Source organism: Anoplopoma fimbria, chromosome 11 (genome assembly GCF_027596085.1).
Source record: "Anoplopoma fimbria isolate UVic2021 breed Golden Eagle Sablefish chromosome 11, Afim_UVic_2022, whole genome shotgun sequence".
In the NCBI taxonomy this organism is placed as follows: Eukaryota; Metazoa; Chordata; class Actinopteri; order Perciformes; family Anoplopomatidae; genus Anoplopoma; species Anoplopoma fimbria.
Genome location: NC_072459.1, coordinates 22,226,375 through 22,246,282, shown reverse-complemented (window position 1 = coordinate 22,246,282; position 19,908 = coordinate 22,226,375). Strand labels below are relative to the sequence as shown.

At 43.3% G+C, this 19,908-nt stretch overlaps 1 protein-coding gene across 1 annotated transcript in view; it reads right to left on the bottom strand.

The window, feature by feature from the left end:
* Positions 1-11,941, bottom strand: part of LOC129098990 (microtubule-associated serine/threonine-protein kinase 1-like) — a 44,141-nt gene extending 32,200 nt beyond the window's left edge. Inside the window, 2 exon segments of the mRNA XM_054608138.1 lie at positions 2,418-2,446; positions 11,882-11,941. Of these exon segments, the coding sequence (XP_054464113.1) occupies positions 2,418-2,446; positions 11,882-11,920 (68 nt within the window). The 5' untranslated portion in view covers positions 11,921-11,941.
* Positions 11,942-19,908: the final 7,967 nt, after the last annotated feature.

Sequence of the window (19,908 nt, the reverse complement as noted above, 5' to 3'; positions counted from 1 at the left end):
TGACGTGGAGTTAAAAGCTTTTTAACCGCAGTCTTATGGACACCATGTTTGAATGCAGCAAGAGATAGCGACGCCACGACTTAGGGACAAGGTCATGTGGACTGTTGCATAACTGTAAAACAGTTGTTGAATGGAGTCAAACATTAAAAAAAAGCATAACCGATGACGATCATTTGCCCATGAATGGATGCAGTGGGCAGATTGAATGTGATGCCAACTCCACTGAGCTCATCTATAATTGATGGTGGGCTCATTTCATCTTAGGAAGGGTAACGGAGTCCTGACGGAAACTGTCTCAGGAGAGGGGCATGATGGTAGAAGTGGGAGGTATTGTTAGAGGGTGAAAGACAACGGTGAGATGGATAGGAAGGCGCAAAGAAGAGTAGGTCTGCTGCTTCATTTCGGGTGTTATTACCCATGATGACTTGGGACGAGGGGAGAGCGAAGAGAAGATGGATGGGGCTGGGAAATGGGAACAGGGTGGAGACAGAGGTAGTGGGCTGTGACCACTACACACACACACCACACACACACACACACACACACACACACACACACACACACACACACACACACACACACACACACACACACACACACACACACACACACACACACACAGTTACTCAGTAGAACAAAGGGATTATAACTCCTTAAGGAGTATTGTCATGCTATTGGTCTTAGTAATACTCTCTTCATAATAGTCTATACACCATGCACGAGGAAATAACGCTTATTCACTTTCTTGCCGAGAGTTAGATGAAAAGATCGATACCACTCTCATGACTGTATGCCAAATATGAAGCTACTGCCAGCCGCTAGTTAGCCTAGCTTAGCTTAGCATAAAGGCTGGAAACAGGGGGAAACAGCTAGCATGGCTCTGTCCAAACAAAATCTTCCTTTATGTACCAACACTTAAAATTCACTAATAAACACATTATAAACATTACTAATACTTGTTCTAATTTGGTTCCTGATTAAATCGATCGCCTTATAAAAGTTGTTGTGAGAAACTTGTTAACAAACAGTTGCCTTTTGTCCTTTTTTTGTCCACCTGACCAATGCAAGTCCAATATTCACTCTATTTTAGCTCTGTTTTTGGTCCCCACCAACTCACAAGGGACATATGTTGCTCCGACATGTTCACCAGCAAGTGGCTAACTTGGTCTGGCTGCAGTTTGGTGCTCAGCAGGTGTACAGTCGATTTTAGAGCTTGTTCTCCGAGAGTAGCTACCTGTGGTGACTTGAGACCACAGGCAGCTGTGATAAGAACCACGAGACTCGACAACAACCATAACATGGTGGGCTGAAGCAGCAAAACAATGAGCTGAATGATGCTTTTGGAAGCTGAAGGCAGAGTCAGGTCATAATTCTCTGTTGGTCACGAGAGAGCCTTTTCACAGTCATTTCATCTATCGTTGATATAAAAATGTTGTTATTAAAATTATTATTATTACTGATGGAGGACTTTGTCCGCACCATTTGACAAGGTAGCGGATGAATGTGAAGCTACTATGAACTACTATTTATACTGTTCTTAAGCCATTAAATAGATAAATAATATGTTTTATTCAAAATCTCAATCTGCAAAGTAACTACGGCTGTCATATAAATACACTACAATTTCCCTCTGAAATATTTCTCCGTATCAAGTGATAGTTCTTTCATTGCTTTTTAATTCATCCACAGTTATTTTGCTTTTGCTGTGGGTAATTTAACTGTGCTGTATGTTTGACTAAATGTGTGTGTGTGTGTGTGTGTGTGTGTGTGTGTGTGTGTGTGTGTGTGTGTGTGTGTGTGTGTGTGTGTGTGTGTGTGTGTGTGTGTGTGTGTGTGTGTGTGTGTGTGTGTGAGATTCACTGTCTAACTGCATAGTGTTTTCTATACTTCTGTTGCCCATGGGTTGGCTAAAGCTGATTGCCAACATACTGATAAACTAACAAACAGAGTTACAAAGTGTGTAAGGGGGAGATAGAAAGGCGAGAGAGACGGGATTTAGAAAACAGGGTTAGGGAGAGCAGAGCCAAAAGGCAGAGGGCTGGAAATGAGAGCAGAATAGAAACAGATTAATAACCTAGCAATAAGAAGAGAAGCGGGGGAGATAAAGAGCGAGTAACTGAGCGACTGGGAAAGGCAGAATGGCTTTCAGCACCATGGACAGCCTCCAGAGCTCCCGGCTGGCTTTAATCAGACTCCGACAGACTCCCCAGCATCCCTCCAGCCGACCCCCTTCTCATTCACATAAGGACTACCCACAAGCACCACTGAAGCACCCTCAGAGCTTTGAAAAACACAACATGCAAATCATGCTCGGCAGCTTCCCTCGGTGTGATTGTTTTTCTTCACAGAGGGACCCGGTCTCTCCCCAGAGAGGAGAGAAAAGGAAGGGGGGAGGGGTGAACGAGGGCAACACTCACCTGCTGTTCTTGCGAGGCAGGGGCAGATCCTTCTGGAAGAAAGACAAAGAAAAAGAAAAAAGAGGGAGATCAGGTACAGAAATAAATCATAAATACACTTTGAGGTGAGCAATAAAGTAAATCATGCCATTTGCACCCCATGAAAACAGGTGTAAAATGTTAAGTTCCCTTCAAAGTCAACACAAGACATTTGAGAGCATTTTCTTTCTAAATTTGGATGTTAATACTTGAAACAGGATGTTGGGATATGACAAAAAACTTAAGAAGCTATGAATAAACTCACTTAGTGAAGTGGCAGTATTGTTGAAGAGATATGCCATCTTGTGCTGGTTAGGAGGTTACAATTAGGAAACCAGGAACCGTAGCACAACAGGATGCTATCAGTGTTTATGCTAGATTTAGGGAGGTTTTTTCCAGTAACCCTAAGCAAACTCGTTTATAAAATAATTAACCAATTCAACAACATGACGTTAGAGCCATTACTGTAGCTAACTAGCTACAGCTGATACAATCCGTTAGCAACAGTTGTCATTTCAGCCAGGAAAAATACGGTCTCTAGCTTGAAATGGGAAGCCTGTTTTTAAAAATAACCTTGATTTGAATTCAAGGACTTACTTAAAAATGTTAACTTTAAATTCATGATGTATTGGCAACTATGTTTGTTTTTAACCAGGCAGGCTGTTTGAGCCAGGGCACCCCCCCCCCCCCCACCACCACCTCTTTCCTCTACCCTCCCATCTCCTGAGACCAGATGGACAGAGTACATTGAGCAGCAGCAGCCGACACTCACTGCACCGAAATGAAAACAGTGTTTGAGCAGCGCCAGATCTCATGCCAGCACAGCCTGGCTCTTTACAAAACCCTACACGCTGAGATAGAGAGAGATGGAGGCTGGGAGGGGGTAGAGGGTGTAAACAAGGGTGGAGTAGAGAGAGAGAGAGAGAGGGAGAGAGAGAGAGAGATGAATCATGCCTACAGCCTTACCCTTGAGCCTGAGTATTCTTGCCTTGAGTGTCAGTGAGTGTGTGTATGTGTGTGTCCTATAAACGGTAAATGGCGTTTTGAGTGTCTCAGATGTGAGCCGTCACACAGTATACAGCAGCAGATGCAATTAATGCATTAGCCGCCTCGCACCTTCTCCTGTCACACGCAGGGTAATGCTGTTAAGGTGCTGTTAGCATCGCATCGACCACCCTCTAACCACAGTGAATGTAATTATAAGGTTAACCTTCAGATGAAGATTGTATGTGTGTGTGTGTGTGTGAGCATGTATGGGTGTGTGTGTGTGTGTGTGTGGACCTGCTGCTACTGATCGCCACTGAAGCACAAAATATGTATTAAAGTGTGGCTGCCTGAAAGCTCTCTGTTACAAGGACAAACCTCCAACGCAGCAAGAAGAATAGGAAAAACAATAATCTTTATAAGCCGGTCACAAGCTACACAGCTATTCTACTGCGTTCCCCCCCCAGGGTTTAAGTTGTTAACAGAGACAAATCCCTCCTTACAAGGACAACTGAATATTCAACCTATTGATCCCTCTTCACTTTGTCCCTCATTGATCAGGCTAATTGACCCTGAGCCGTCAGAGCCGAGGGGAAGATGACTTACAAGAGCGAGAGGCCTCAGGAAAGGCTTTTATCTGATGAGGAGCGTTAACCATACAAATAAGCCCTCACTTAGTATTAAAGAGCAGCTACAGCCAAGTGTTAACACAACCACGTCATATCACATGAAATTAAATGTATTTTTCATGTGTGCATTTCATGATTAAATGTACACAGGGGGTTACCAAAAGAAAAGGTTTTCAAAACCCGCACTACAATGCCAGATCATACTACTATCATAAATAGTAAATCATTGGCTGTAAAAGTCTAACTCAAATATATATTGAACCTTAAAGTATTAGATTCATTGAATTGTAAGTACTTTTTTGGCAATGGCAATGTGTGTATGTGTCAGTCCAACACAGATTGACACATCTCAACAACAATGAAATATATTACTGCTACGCTTTATAGAAACTTTTGAGTTGCCAAAAGAATAAGTCGTTTTAACTTTGGTGATCACCTGACTTTTTTCTCTAGCTCCCCCATGAGGTTGACGTGTGGTTTTCAGTGAAATGTTTTTGCAGCTATTGGATACAAAGTGTCCTCGTAGGTACCTACAGCCAGACAGCATGTATAAAGAGAATTTAGGCATGCATGTTGTACATCTTCAGAAAGAGTTCAAATGATGCGTTAAAAACTGTTTTGCATAAATAGTCAATGCAGTACAAAAGTCAAAATGCGTTAAACCAGCTATTCTCTGGCGTCAGAGAGCCATCTAGATTAAATTGATAATTAAATGTTTTGGTTATTTACACAGCTAGTTATTTTTATATCTGAATGTGGATCAAGAATTCAAATACAAATTTTAACAAACGGTTATGTTTGAATGTCACCACGCTGATCACGACACATCTTCAGGTTAGAGACAAACATGTTTTGCCACAGTTAGCTAGCTAACTTTCCCTCGGATGCAGTGAACTGGATCTGTTTTCGAAACAAAACAGTGATGAGCAATAGAAAACCATGTACCAGTAAAAGCTCCTGATGCGTGTGGTGAAGAAATATGACCCTGAAAACATTAAATGTGGATTCATAACGTCAGGCAGTGATGCGGGCGAGTAAGCAGAATATTTATATTGGTCATTACAGCTGACAGTGGCTTAACACATATTTATAGCCCAGTTTGTTTTTTCTCCTTGTTGTATATATTTTTCTTTTTCATTTATGTGGGGAAGGTGGTCCTCAGAATTTTTTTAAGAACCAGAAGTGGACCTAAAGTTACACAAGGTCGACAACCCCTGCTTTAAAACTCATGGTGAAACAGATCACACTGCTATACCTTTTATATCTGCATCCAGACCGGTGAACATCTGCTCACTGTCTGTCTGATGTCCCTCTGCGGGACTATTTAATGTCCAGGCATGTCTAGACAATAATAAAGAGCCAGTCGGCACATTAAACAGCCGTCCACTGGCGCCTGAAATAATAAATAGTCACATTGAATATGACTCTTCTGTTTTCCTTTGGACTGTAGATCATATCCCTGTGCTGCTGTAGGTAGCTCAATCATTAAATCCTCAGGTGACATGGCCTTTTATTAACCCAGTAGAAATCCCATTAACGTAGTACTCTGTCACCCTCACTTTATTAGAACTCTCAGTAATCAGTGTCACACACTATCTCCCTGAATGAACCCCCATAATCCCAAATTCCCCTTTCATTTGCAAAAAAAGGTGAGAAAGAGAGAGCTCATTTCCCAGTTCTAATCTAGATGTTGTCAGCGGTCTTTCTTTTTTGTGACTCAGAGTCTCGGCGTTTCCGCAAAGCAAAGAATAAGCAGACAATACATGTCATCAAGGAAATATTATCCTCGCTCCACATTCAGCTCCAGAAGGCTAAATTATCTATGGCTCAATTCCCCTGTGGTGTAATTAGTGTGTCAGAATGTCTTGCTTATTGCTCATTGCACGGCTGCGTTTCCCACGTCACCGCATGTAAAAAGGCGTCGTCTGAGGCTGACGTGTGGCCGCGTTTTAGAGCTCTCTCCCCGAGCACCGTTAATGAGGTCTGGCGGTTGGTGGAGGGTGACTGACAACAGATGGGAGGCTCTGTCACAAACATGGCATGCCCACCGATCACAGATTAGAAAGCCAAACAACTCCGCTCTATATTTGCTCCCGTCTCTGACAGGAAGTTTTATTATTTTTATTATCAAGGTTTTAGTTTCTTCCTCTCGGGGAGTCTAGCCGAGGTTTGAGTATTTCCCCTTAAGATCACACCGTGTTTACAGACACAGGTTGGGCTTTTTTGTGGCCTATTTCTGTCAAAGCTTGCTCTCTTTGACAATAAATAACCTTGTTAATGGTTCAACTGCAGCACTCATACAGTGTATGTACTATATGTATGTTGGTATTCTATTGCCTCATGTTGAGTCACTCTAGATGAATCATTATTCATTTACTCAACCTTAGGCCAGAATGTGCAGAGATGAGAAGGATGTTGAAATTTGTCATTTTCATGAATCTTATCTGGATTATTATTTTTTTTTAACTTGACCAGTAGACAGTAACCAGTTAGTTAAACAATGTTCAATGTAATATGATTTATCTAGGGATGCTATTTTTCCAGCCTTTCTGCAAGGTGAAGACAGATAGAGCGCTAACCAGTGAGTCAATCCTCCATCCATCCATCCATCCTATCTTTCAGCCATTCAAAAAGCCAGGGGCTAAACAATGCAGGCAGACTTACATGCTGTCTCCTGCTTAGTGTTTTCCTGCTATATAACACAACAACACTGCTGTTGTGTCCTTCAACTCATCTTTTCCTGCACTAAAGGAACAAAAGAAAAAGCCCCGGTAATAATATGAATGGCATTAGCTGAGCTGCATGCCTATAAAGCATACTGCTGCTCTGTCGGGATGAGCCGGCAAGGCCAATTGTTTTGTGGACACACTGCAGAAGAAAAATGGTGGGGCGTAGGCCCGGAGACGCACAATGGGGATCAATCAATGACTGTCCTGCTGCCAAGAGACAGTGACTGGACCCGTCATCATCTACAGCAGAGTCTGACTAACTGATTTGGGTTTGACGGATGGAAAAGGGAAAGAGGCTGATGAGTGTCATGTATAAGTTGATGGTCTGGTGCTTATTTTTTGTGCAGCCATTCATCTTATATCTGTCTATTTTGGCAGCAATAGCGCCCCCTCCAAGGGATGTGAATAGTTGGTTGTGAATGATTCCAAATGATAATGTCAGTACTTTAATTTGATTGGTCCAAACTCTTGTGACTAAAATAGTTAATAATATGACAGTGAGTTCCAACTGCCACGCAGACAATCAAACAAGCGGTTTTACACAACACCGTACGTTATTCTGTACGCAATTTTGCACCTTATTCCATGTTTATTTCAAATAACTGGTAACGTGTAGTTTTGAATTCACAGATCTGCAGATTTTTGTGAGCTTCTGGTCATTAGCCGCCCACACAACTGGACAAGAGAAAGCTAATGATAGCACGGCCCGCTGCTTTGTATACAGTGCATCAAACACAACACTGATTGTGCAGGGGCAGACGATGACTCAAGCAGGTTTTCGAATATGGCCAAACAAAAAATAAACGTCTTGTGAGAATTTGTGCTAATGCTAGCATACTAGGCTAATAATCTCCCACTTTCCAGGTGGAGCACAAACACGAAGGGTCCTCCCAATTTTAAGGGACAGACAGCGTAAATTGCTAACAGTTGTTAGCTAACACTATGTGGGCCAGTTGTAAAAGAGAGAACTTGGGTCAACGTTTATGGTCTATACAGGAATATGACATGATCCTTAGCCCACCCAGTAGCCTGAAGCTTATAGACCCATTTTCAACAAATATGTCCCAAGAATAATTGCCTATTTTTTAAATAAAGACATAATAGCTGCATAATCATAATAGTTCATATCTTCTTTGACAAAAGTGTGTATCTTTTCATGTAGACGACAAGCCTAATGAAATTATTGTTTTTCTAAATATGTGCTTTGTATGAACTATGTGTGCCAGCGAGCCAAATTAAGTGACACAACGTGCAGCAGGCACAAAAAAGTTAATTTCACATAAGTCATGTTGAAGCAATCCGTCAGGGGTGTGACCTCTGACCCCAACTGCAGGGGAGCGTGGGGGTGTCACCATATGGTGCTGAGAGAATGATTGTGTGTTTATGTGTTTGTGTGTGTGTGTGTCAGAGAAAGAGAGAGAGGGGGAGAGAGTGACATTTTGGATGATGAGACCCAGGGGAGTGACAACAAGGTCTTTGAGCAGGAAACGCAGAGCCAATCACACATCAACACCCACATTTTACACCCACACACACACACACACACACACACACACACACACACACACACACACACACACACACACACACACACACACACACACACACACACACACACACACACACACACACACACCTACACAGAGACACAGAGACACCAAATAATTCAGCTAGGTTTGCCTCCATCTATAAAATGCCACTGACTTTGCGAGGCTTTCTCTACAATGATTAATTCCCTCACATCTCGTGTCATACATCACGGCGGCAGAGCAGTGAGCTGCACACCTCACTACTAATCCTCCCTTGATTCCTCTACTCTCTCTCTCTCTCTCTCTCTCTCTCTCTTTCTTCACAGTAATGGGGGTCAATTTACCTCTGAGCAGCTCAAAGCTGCCACTGAGAGGATTTGCCGACAATTGTTCCCATTTTTCACTAATATAACCACCATGTTAAAAGAAAATAAATGCACATACACTTGCAGGGCGGGCTGCTCTCCGCCCGGCCTGCAGGCTGCTCATCCCCGCTCAGTTCACTCGGCTGAATCACACAAAGATGGAGTGAGGAGAGGGGGGGGGGAGTGTATGACCCATGGTTAAGCAGGCTGCTTAATAATGGATGAGCACAGTCGTTTGCACGCGTCATATCTGTATGCATGGGTGAAGACTCATTACCAGCATTTGGTGAAGGAGACTGTGTAAACTCAACCTAATTAAAAAAATATCCTAAAGTGAGCTTTGTGGTGATGTTAGGAGAGCATATGTGGTGTCATGTATTCATAAAAACTATGGGGTCATTTTGTGCGATACAGTCACCACCTGAAGGACACTGTGTGACCCCATTAGGGGAGACACACGGCAAGAATACCATCCTGTTAAGGGCTTTGCTTATAAATAAAAGGGCAACCATTTTTTTTAATCACCAAGTAAATTCTTTATAAAGAAAATGCCATACATATCCCAGCTACAGCTTCACCAGTGTGAGGGTTCGGCAGTTTCCCCAGTCTAGTGTTATAGCAAAGGGCAGTGTTTGGATTTGGACTGTTGGCCCAACAAAGAAAAGCTTTTTGATGACATCACCGTGGGCTCTGGAATTTTGATCTGATCATTTTTCACTACTTCCTGCTGATTTACGGACCAAAAAAACTAACTGAATATTAAAGAAAATCATGAATTCATCACAAAAAATAACTGCAAAAGAGAATATGGAAATACTACCATGTAATAAACGGAGGCCTGCAGGTTTTTTGAAAGGTTCTACTTGGATTTCTATAGTCATTTTGAACCATAAACCTGAAAATCACAGTAATTTGCCATATTAAATGCATAGCCAGTGGACTCTTTGTGTAATGACATGGTGTCCGGCTTTGTGGCCTACAGCTGGAAACAATAGGGAACTATTTTTTTTGTTTTTTTAAGCAGAGTATAGTTAGACACATCACATGATTACATTACTATCCCTATTTTCATGGCTATAATTCTACTGTAATAATTGCTGCTGTTATTATAAGTAGTCTTATTATATGAATCATTTATGTCATATACATTGAATGTGTTGTATCTCTGTTATGCTGCTCATTCTGTACACATGACATCTATTGCATTCTGTCCATCCTGGAGAAGGATCCCTCCTCTGTCGTTCTCCCAGAGGTTTCTTCTCCCTGTTAAAGGGGTTTTTTTTTTCTCCCTGTTAAAGGGGTTTTTAGGGGGGAGTTTTTCCTGTGAATGTGAGGGAAGGACAGAGGATGTGAGGGTGTAAGGACAGAGGATGTGAGGGTCTAAGGACAGAGGATGTGAGGGAAGGACAGAGGAGGTGAGGGTGTAAGGACAGAGGATGTGAGGGTGTAAGGACAGAGGATGTGAGGGTCTAAGGACAGAGGATGTGAGGGTCTAAGGACAGAGGATGTGAGGGTCTAAGGACAGAGGATGTGAGGGTGTAAGGACAGAGGATGTGAGGGAAGGACAGAGGATGTGAGGGTGTAAGGACAGAGGATGTGAGGGTGTAAGGACAGAGGATGTGAGGGAAGGACAGAGGATGTGAGGGAAGGACAGAGGATGTGAGGGTGTAAGGACAGAGGATGTGAGGGAAGGACAGAGGATGTGAGGGTCTAAGGACAGAGGATGTGAGGGTGTAAGGACAGAGGATGTGAGGGTCTAAGGACAGAGGATGTGAGGGGTGTAAGGACAGAGGATGTGAGGGTGTAAGGACAGAGGATGTGAGGGTCTAAGGACAGAGGATGTGAGGGTCTAAGGACAGAGGATGTGAGGGAAGGACAGAGGATGTGAGGGTGTAAGGACAGAGGATGTGAGGGTGTAAGGACAGAGGATGTGAGGGTGTAAGGACAGAGGATGTGAGGGTCTAAGGACAGAGGATGTGAGGGTCTAAGGACAGAGGATGTGAGGGTCTAAGGACAGAGGATGTGAGGGTGTAAGGACAGAGGATGTGAGGGTCTAAGGACAGAGGATGTGAGGGTCTAAGGACAGAGGATGTGAGGGTGTAAGGACAGAGGATGTGAGGGAAGGACAGAGGATGTGAGGGAAGGACAGAGGATGTGAGGGTGTAAGGACAGAGGATGTGAGGGTGTAAGGACAGAGGATGTGAGGGAAGGACAGAGGATGTGAGGGTGTAAGGACAGAGGATGTGAGGGTCTAAGGACAGAGGATGTGAGGGAAGGACAGAGGATGTGAGGGTGTAAGGACAGAGGATGTGAGGGTGTAAGGACAGAGGATGTGAGGGTCTAAGGACAGAGGATGTGAGGGTGTAAGGACAGAGGATGTGAGGGTGTAAGGACAGAGGATGTGAGGGTGTAAGGACAGAGGATGTGAGGGTGTAAGGACAGAGGATGTGAGGGTGTAAGGACAGAGGATGTGAGGGTGTAAGGACAGAGGATGTGAGGGTGTAAGGACAGAGGATGTGAGGGTGTAAGGACAGAGGAGGTGAGGGTGTAAGGACAGAGGATGTGAGGGTGTAAGGACAGAGGAGGTGAGGGTGTAAGGACAGAGGATGTGAGGGTGTAAGGACAGAGGATGTGAGGGTCTAAGGACAGAGGATGTGAGGGTGTAAGGACAGAGGATGTAAGGACAGAGGAGGGTGTAAGGACAGAGGATGTGAGGGTCTAAGGACAGAGGATGTGAGGCTCTAAGGACAGAGGATGTGAGGGAAGGACAGAGGATGTGAGGGTGTAGGGTGTATAGAGGGTGTAAGGACAGAGGTCTAAGGACAGACAGGACAGGATGTGAGGGTGTAAGGACAGAGGATGTGAGGGTGTAAGGACAGAGGATGTGAGGGTGTAAGGACAGAGGATGTGAGGTGACAGAGGATGTAAGGACAGAGGATGTGAGGGTGTAAGGACAGAGGAGGTGAGGGTCTAAGGACAGAGGATGTGAGGGTCTAAGGACAGAGGATGTGAGGGTCTAAGGACAGAGGATGTGAGGGTCTAAGGACAGAGGATGTGAGGGTGTAAGGACAGAGGATGTGAGGGTGTAAGGACAGAGGATGTAACATGTGCACAGATTATAAAGCCCTCTGAGGCACATTTGTAATTTGTGATTCGAGGCTCTACAAAATAAACTGAATTGAATGATGATGTGCAGCCGAACCAGCTCACCTGCAGCCTCCTGCGCCGGATTATCCCCGAGTCATCCATGGAGAGATGAGGACTGTCGGTGGGGGGTTTCCCCTCAATCAAACAACCCCACCCACCCACCACCCACCTCAATATAAACTGGGTTTGGAGCCGGCAGGGCTGCGGCATCCACCGGTTCACACCCGAACAGTGTCACGTCGAGGAAACCCAGCACAACCCACGAATGTCAAACAGTCCCATTCTGTCTGCTTCCAAGTGTCGTTTCTCTCAGCATCTCTTCTGACCTGCGTCCTGTCATGTTTCCACTCATGTTCGGAGCATCCTTGACATTTTTTTGTGCGCTTTTTGACGGCGTCCAACCGGGAGAACCGTGTAATCCGATAGCTACACGGAGGAGGAACCCGTTACCGTCACCGGGGTGAGAATGAGGACAGACACGTCCCAGTAAACACTCCGTAGATCCTCCGTCCCGTCGCTCCTCCACCCTTCACTTCCTCCGGAGCTGCTGACTGGACGGGACGACGGCAGCAACGCGATATTTCTGAAGCACCTTCCTGGGATTCCCTCCTCCTCCTCCTCCTCCTCCTCCTCCTCCTCCTCCTCCTCCTCCTCCTCCTCCTCCCTCCTCCTCCTCCTCCTCCTCTTCCTCCTCCTCCCCCTCCTCCTCCTCCCCTCCTCCTCCTCCTTCCTCCTCCTCCCCCTCCTCTTCCTCCTCCTCCTCCCTTCCTCCTCCCTCCTCCTCCCTCCTCCTCCTCCTCCTCTTCCTCCTCTTCCTCCTCCCCTCCTCCCTCTTCCTCCTCCTCTTCCTCCTCCTCCCCTTCCTCCTCTCCTCCTCCTCCTCCTCCCTCCTCCTCCTCCCTCCTCCTCCTCCCCCTCCTCCTCCTCCTCCTCCTCCCTCCTCCTCCTCTTCCTCCTCCTCCTCCTCCTCTTCCTCCTCCTCCTCCTCCTCCTCTTCCTCCTCCCCCTTCCTCCTCCTCCCTCCTCCTCCTCCCTTCCTCCTCCTCCTCCTCCCTCCTCCTCCTCCTCCCTCCTCCTCCTCCTCCTCCTCCTCCTTCCTCCTCCTCTCCTCCTCCTCCTCCTCCTCCCTCTTCTCTTCCTCCTCCTCCTCCCTTCCTCCTCCTCCTCCTCCTCCTCCTCCTCTTCCTCCTCCTCTCCTCCTCCTCTTCCTCCTCCTCTTCCTCTCCTCCTCTTCCTCCTCCTCCTCCTCTTCCTCCTCCTCCTCCTCCTCCTCCTCCAGGAATAAACGTATTGCTGCTTTTATTTCCTGAACATGTCTCGAGTAGTTAAAGCTCACACATGTTTTTGGGACATTAAATCATTTCAGACGACAGCATGGAGGTTGTGAATGTGTGTACGGAGGCCGGCTGGAGACAAATCTCAGCACCACAGACAGCGACACGAGATTCACATTAAACCGACACATGGCAGTGAAATTATTATTATATTCCTTTATTAAATTATCATTATTATATTCCTTTATTAAATTATTATTATATTCCTTTATTAAATTATTATTATATTCCTTTATTAAATTATTATTATATTCCTTTATTAAATTATTATTATATTCCTTTATTGAATTATTATTATATTCCTTTATTGAATTATTATTATATTCCTTTATTAAATTATTATTATATTCCTTTATTAAATTATTATTATATTCCAAGATCCCCAGGGGAACAGACAATAAATACACATACTATACAACTACACAGACAATAAATACACATACTATACAACTACACAGTTGCAGACAATAAATACACATACTATACAACTACACAGCAATACAACTCACATACTATACACACTACACAGACAATAAATACACATACTATACAACTACACAGACAATAAATACACATACTATACAACTACACAGACAATAAATACACATACTATACAACTACACAGACACAGACAATAAATACACATACTATACAACAAAATAAAGATAGAAATGCCAACATTTGTGCTCATTTAATCACCTTGTTAGGAGTTAAATGTAGGCTAATGCTAATACTATAGTTGTTTTATGGTGAATGTATCAGAAAAAGGAAACATGATGACCAAACCCCATTCATAAGGCCCTATATAGGCTAGTACACATTGTAGGTTAATTCAACAACCTTCTCCTTAAAGTGTAGCCTATCAGTTACATTATCTAGAAAGCTTTAATATATATAATAAATACCCTTGAATAAACAACTAATGATGATTTCTTTATACAATAAGTTAGTTGTATGCATGAATTCCGTAAACAGGCTAATGCTGTTACAGCCAGCATGTGGTTAACTTAGCTTAGCTTAGTTTAAAGACTGTAAACTGTTAGCCTGGCTCCTTCCAAAGGTAACACAATCTTCCAACCAGCACATCTAAATCTCAAAATGAACATAGTATACTTTTGTTTGACCCTACAATAAACAATGTGTAAAACTGTCCAAAACCAGTCACTTCCTGGTACAGGAACCACCTGGTATAGTGTTTTCCTCCGATTAGAATTGTGTATCCAAAGCTGTAACAGTTGCGTTTAGGGCTTTGTTTAGTTTATGCTCAAGCAGATCAAAGATAACTGGTTGGTGTTAAGGTCATTTCAGTTGGACTCACCGGATGAAGACTGTGGGTATAAGTCTGCCATTGGCCGCATATTTACGCTATCAATTTTGAAAGGGCGCCACCCAAGTCCATCTTGATAGGTTAAAAAAAGACAAACAAGCCAGATTTTTTTTCCCTCCCCTATACCAGAATGATAATGTGTGGAGCAGGACCTTTCCTGTGTCATTACTAAAGATGCAAAACTGGGTTCAGGTTAATGTGAGGGGAAAAACATATTGAAAGAGAGACATACACAACAAAAGCAGAGGGCCACACTGGGCAACGCGATGTTTCCACCCACGACATTACTTCTGAGATTGACAGGGCGGTTGGCCCTTTTGGCAAAGTCATTGCATAATGTCTTGCCTGGGATTAGGACTTTCGCACAGTTTTTATGCAACATATGGTCCAAGCTGCCCACACAGCCATGACCTCATCAGTGCCAGACGCAGCGAGAGATCTGCAACAGAGTGTCCAAACCCGGCCCACGCTGACCGATCCGAGAGGAAACAGGGCAGGAAGACGGCAGGAAAGGCTGCAGGGATTCTGTTGGTCCGCGTCCAAATTGCTGATAAACTATTTTGCTTTGTAAGAAAAAGGCTTGACTGATAAAGAAAGTGTCCTTTTGGCTTCACTTTGTTCTAACCTTTACCTCAACAGGTAAACCAACTGAAAATGTCTGTTTAGTCATTTTAGCAGCAGTCTGTCTGCCAGCCGGTCACTTTGGCCCCGACTTAAAGCTCTTAACAACTATTGGATGGATTCCCATGCGATTTTGTTTGGACATTCATGGTCCTCAGAGAATGAATCCTTCTGACTTTGATGATCCTGACTTGTCCTATAGCACCACCAACAGAAGCAGCAGAGCAGCAGAATCAAGGGACAAACAGACATGCATCAGGGTGAAACAAATTTGCCATTAATGTATTTCTGTATTTATTTTTTTTATTCTTTGGGGATAAAGAATTGAAAAACAATACATATTGATTGATTGATGGTGGCTGAATCAACAAACAAAACTAGATATTGCAAGCGTCTACACAGTGAAATCAGAAAATCTTTCCCTTGCCATGGCAGAATGTGTTCAGAGACCCACAAATATAGTCAGAAAAAAATGCCCCAGTAAGCAGGCTGTTATTTGTTAGATTAAATGGAGCTGTCAGGGCTGTCTGGCTGGCAGTCTGAGAGCCAGTTTGTCTCATTGCTGATGGCAGTACTTTTGTTCTGTAGCTGAGTAAACCTTGACAAACAGACAAAACTCTCCCGGCGCTGTTGACTCCCTCTCATGCACTCAAAGCCCTGCTGCCTTTGCTCTCCTCTCAGCTGTCAAAGCTTGGAGCGTCGCCTGTGGACACGTAGCAGGGAGGAGAGGCTATTGATTTCTGTTCAGGCACCGGATGAGCTGCAGCGCAGGTGGGAAGGCTGACCAGGGGAGCCACACTTCATTGAGTTTTATAATGTGGTCATTATGGTCGCTGTAGAATGAACTGCTGGTGCTCAGCGGCTGCCGAACACAGAAGCGATGCTGCTTTCACATCCCTTTACGTAATCATATTTTAATCCCTTTGAGTTTGGGGAGTAACAGCTGCTCAGTTTTTTGTTTGGAACAAACTCAAGGACAAAAAATCCTAAATACCTCCGTAGTTATATTAAAAAGAAATGCTCACATCTATCTTTAAAGCTGCTATAAGCGATATAATCTCTCGCTGCAGTTGAAGCGTTAACCTCTACGGGGCTTTATGGCGTCTTTCAGCTCATTGTTTTGGTTTTACGTCTCTTTACTGTTTTAGGTTTAGTCTCACAGCCCTTATTGTATTGTATCGTCAAATGATCAAATAGACTTGACATTGTACAATATCAAAAATCATATTACCCAGCAAGCATCACTGCATATCTGTAAATGACAAAAATACTAAAGTCAATAAGAAATTATTAATTTACTTACATTTTTTTATAGTATATTTAGTTTTTATAGTTTATGTAAAATGGCCATATAATTTCCGCCATATATCTAAGGGATACATAACAAGCACTATTAGTTGTAAACATGAAAACATTTAAGAAATGAGATCTCTATCATTAGAGAGCCTTCAGCTTCCACAGCCCCCCCACAGCACTGTGTATATTGTCTATGTTTGTGCCTCTGCCTCAGAAGTTGGTGGAGACATAAAATAGAGTAAATCAAAAGAAAGATTATTTGATATATATCCACCATATAGTCAGAGATACTACTCCCAATAAATATATATACTGTTCCTTTGTGTCTCCTGGTTGTGTGAAAAGACGAATGTGCTCACAAATCCGTCATAACAACTTAAAATGTTACCTAAAACCAGGCTGAAAAGTGATTTATTACTGCGCTCGCTGGTTGACATTTTCAAGTATGTTCCACCTCTGTGAGTGGAAGGTCAACTGAGACAAGTTGTTGTGAAGGTATTAATTCACTCTTTAAAATGTGTCAAAAGCATTTAGCATTATGAAGTTATGGAATGGTAGATGTGCACTGTGCTAATAAAATATCACACTTTCTCCTGCCCATCTTCAAGGACAGTATAGTATCTAAAGATAAGGACTAGTGCTCAGACACACTTTGACATACATTTCTCATTCATGTCCCATTACACAACTGAAACTCCCAAACACTCACATCAGTGTCCGACTTTCCAGAAGACAAATGATTGGACAGACTTCTCTCCCTGCTGTCATCTGAAAACCTCAACTGTTTCAGAGTCATTTCAGGGATTGTTTGGTCTTTAAGACTAAGGATTTCACTCAGAAATGGGTTTTTTTATTTTTTATGTTGGGGCTTATGATGACAGAACATTTCCTAGTCCCATGACTCTGCTTAACTAAATAGCCCACATGGTGTTGGTATAAGTTCCACCACACACACACACACAGACACACACACACACACACACACACACACACACACACACACACACACACACACACACACACACACACACACACACACACACACACACACACACACACACACACACACACAGACAATAAGAGCAGATGGGAGCAGTGATGCTTTCCACATCACTGAAAAACAACTGTACAGCTGCCTATCCTCAGGGTACCGGGCACAAGTACATACAGTATAATTATGTATAAGGAAATCCATAAAACAAGCTGGTATAAAACAGATTTTTGCTTTTAGCTGTGATTGTCAAAGGTTTGATTTTCTATAATCAGTGGTCAGTAGTTAACAGGGTTGCAGTAAACAAATATCTCTGTTACAGTCACTGTTGGGGAAGATTGTTTGTTTAAGGTGCTCAATACGACATTCAGAGCATATCTGTGGCTCCACACAGCTCTCCAGACTCCAAACAACAGCAACAGTGCTGACAGAGCTAACAGTGTTTACCTGTGGGGAAACCGGATGACAGGTTCTACGCTTCCGCGGTAACCGCTGTATGATCGTATGTAAACAAAGCACAGAGAGTGACTTCATTCTCTGCTCAGGTAGACTCCACAATACTCACCTGTATCTTTACATAGCAAATAGTTGTTTGCTGCTATATTAATGCTCTGAATATCAAATTTAGCACCTTTAACATGATTATCGTCTGTTATCTTACAGACTTTCCTCCTCCATCAAATCTTTTAGAAGGCCAAAGAATTTTGAGAAATCGAGGCTGCTATTAGCCACTCTACACTCCATCTCCCCTCAAATATGTGTTTTTGCTTATTGTTGCTTCTGTTGGATGTGTGAGCTTCTCTGTGCAGAATAATGCATGTGCAGAGAGACTGTTTCACAGTCATCCACTTAAGGTGGAAAGTTTCTCAGTGCTCACCTTTAATCTCAGTTTAACAAGTGTACGAATAGGATCTTGTGACATCGCAACAATAGTAACCAATTGAGGTCTAGCATGAAACATAACAATGAAAAAAAACGGTACCTGTAACTATCTAGAGACAACAACACTGTCATTAAGATGCTGGAACTGGCTCGGTTTTTAAAGGTAGAGTTAAGATTTTGGCTTCATGTGAAACTAGAGGACCTAGGGCAACAATTGGTGGCAAAAAATGGGTTCTATAAGTTCCATGAGTCCCACAAGAAAATCTTGACACAAGCTGCATCTCGAATCTTAAGGTTCCCACCTTTCAGATGATATCTTCCACTTCTATGTGTAATATACTGCTGACCTGCTATCTCCCCCTAAAGATCTCTTCCCACTCCCTAAAAAAGACAAAAATAGGGTCAAAGTTTGTCTCTAAGGGTGAACATTGACTCTGATTCACTCAACGACCAGTCAAGGTTAATGTGCACTATTATAACCAGGTATGATCCTCGAGCACCAGGTTCAACATCAATGGTTTTGCCTTTTCAAGCCTCCCTTCATTGGGGCTCGATGGTCACAGCCAAAAAATCCTTTAAAGTAGAGTGCGAAAGGGAAAAATATCTAAATGCTCGTGTAAGCTTCTGTTCTTATTATTTAACAGTTTCAGCAACACCAGCTGAGTCATCCACTCCATACCAAACACAGAGCACAAACAAACCTCTTTTCCTAAAGTGAGTTTGCACGTGTGTGTGTGTGTGTGTGTGTGTGTGTGTGTGTGTGTGTGTGTGTGTGTGTGTGTGTGTGTGTGGACTGAGCTCACGTGAAACAAACACACACACACACACACACACACACACACACACACACGATGCCTGTGTTGAGAGAGACCTCTAGAGGATCACCATTACCAGGAGACAGACACTCCAGGAGCAATCAGGGCGCCTGATCTCTCGCAAAGGACAATTTAAAACAATGAGTGTGTATGTGTGGTGTGTGTGTGTGTGTGTGTGTGTGTGTGTGTGTGTGTGTGTGTGTGTGTGTGTGTGTGTGTGTGTCACTCTTATGGTGGATTAGGTGCAGTTAGTCTCTTTTGGCTTGTCTGTATTTGGCTGCCATTGTTTGTGATCCCTCTGCCTTAGAATATTATTCCACATTAATGTGTAGCTCTATGATTTCCTGAAGGCAACGTCTGCTTTCACCTGCAGTAAATCACCACTACGCCTCCTTGTGGTGAAAGATGACAGTGCAGCAGATACTTTGCATGACCCTGCAGTGTTGCACGTTGCTTTGTGCACCTGGAAAGGAATGATTAAATTAAATGCATAATACTGATTTAATTTTATTCTAAAATATGACAATTAGTTGTCCACCTGGCAGGTAAAAAAGTTAGTCTCCTAACTGTACGAGATCAATGGAGAGATATTTTTTCCCTATTGATTTGATTCATGCTTTATGGATTCCGTGGGAAAAGCTCCTTGAGTAAGTCTTGATGCTAAGAGGATGTTGGAACATTTGTTTGGTCTATTTTCACACTCATTTAAAAGTGCACGTTTCTCGTTGTGTGAGATCAATTAGAGACAGCTCTGGGGTTAATCTGCAGCCACTTAATCTGTAAGAAGATCAGAGGTCAGATTTAAACACACACACACACACACA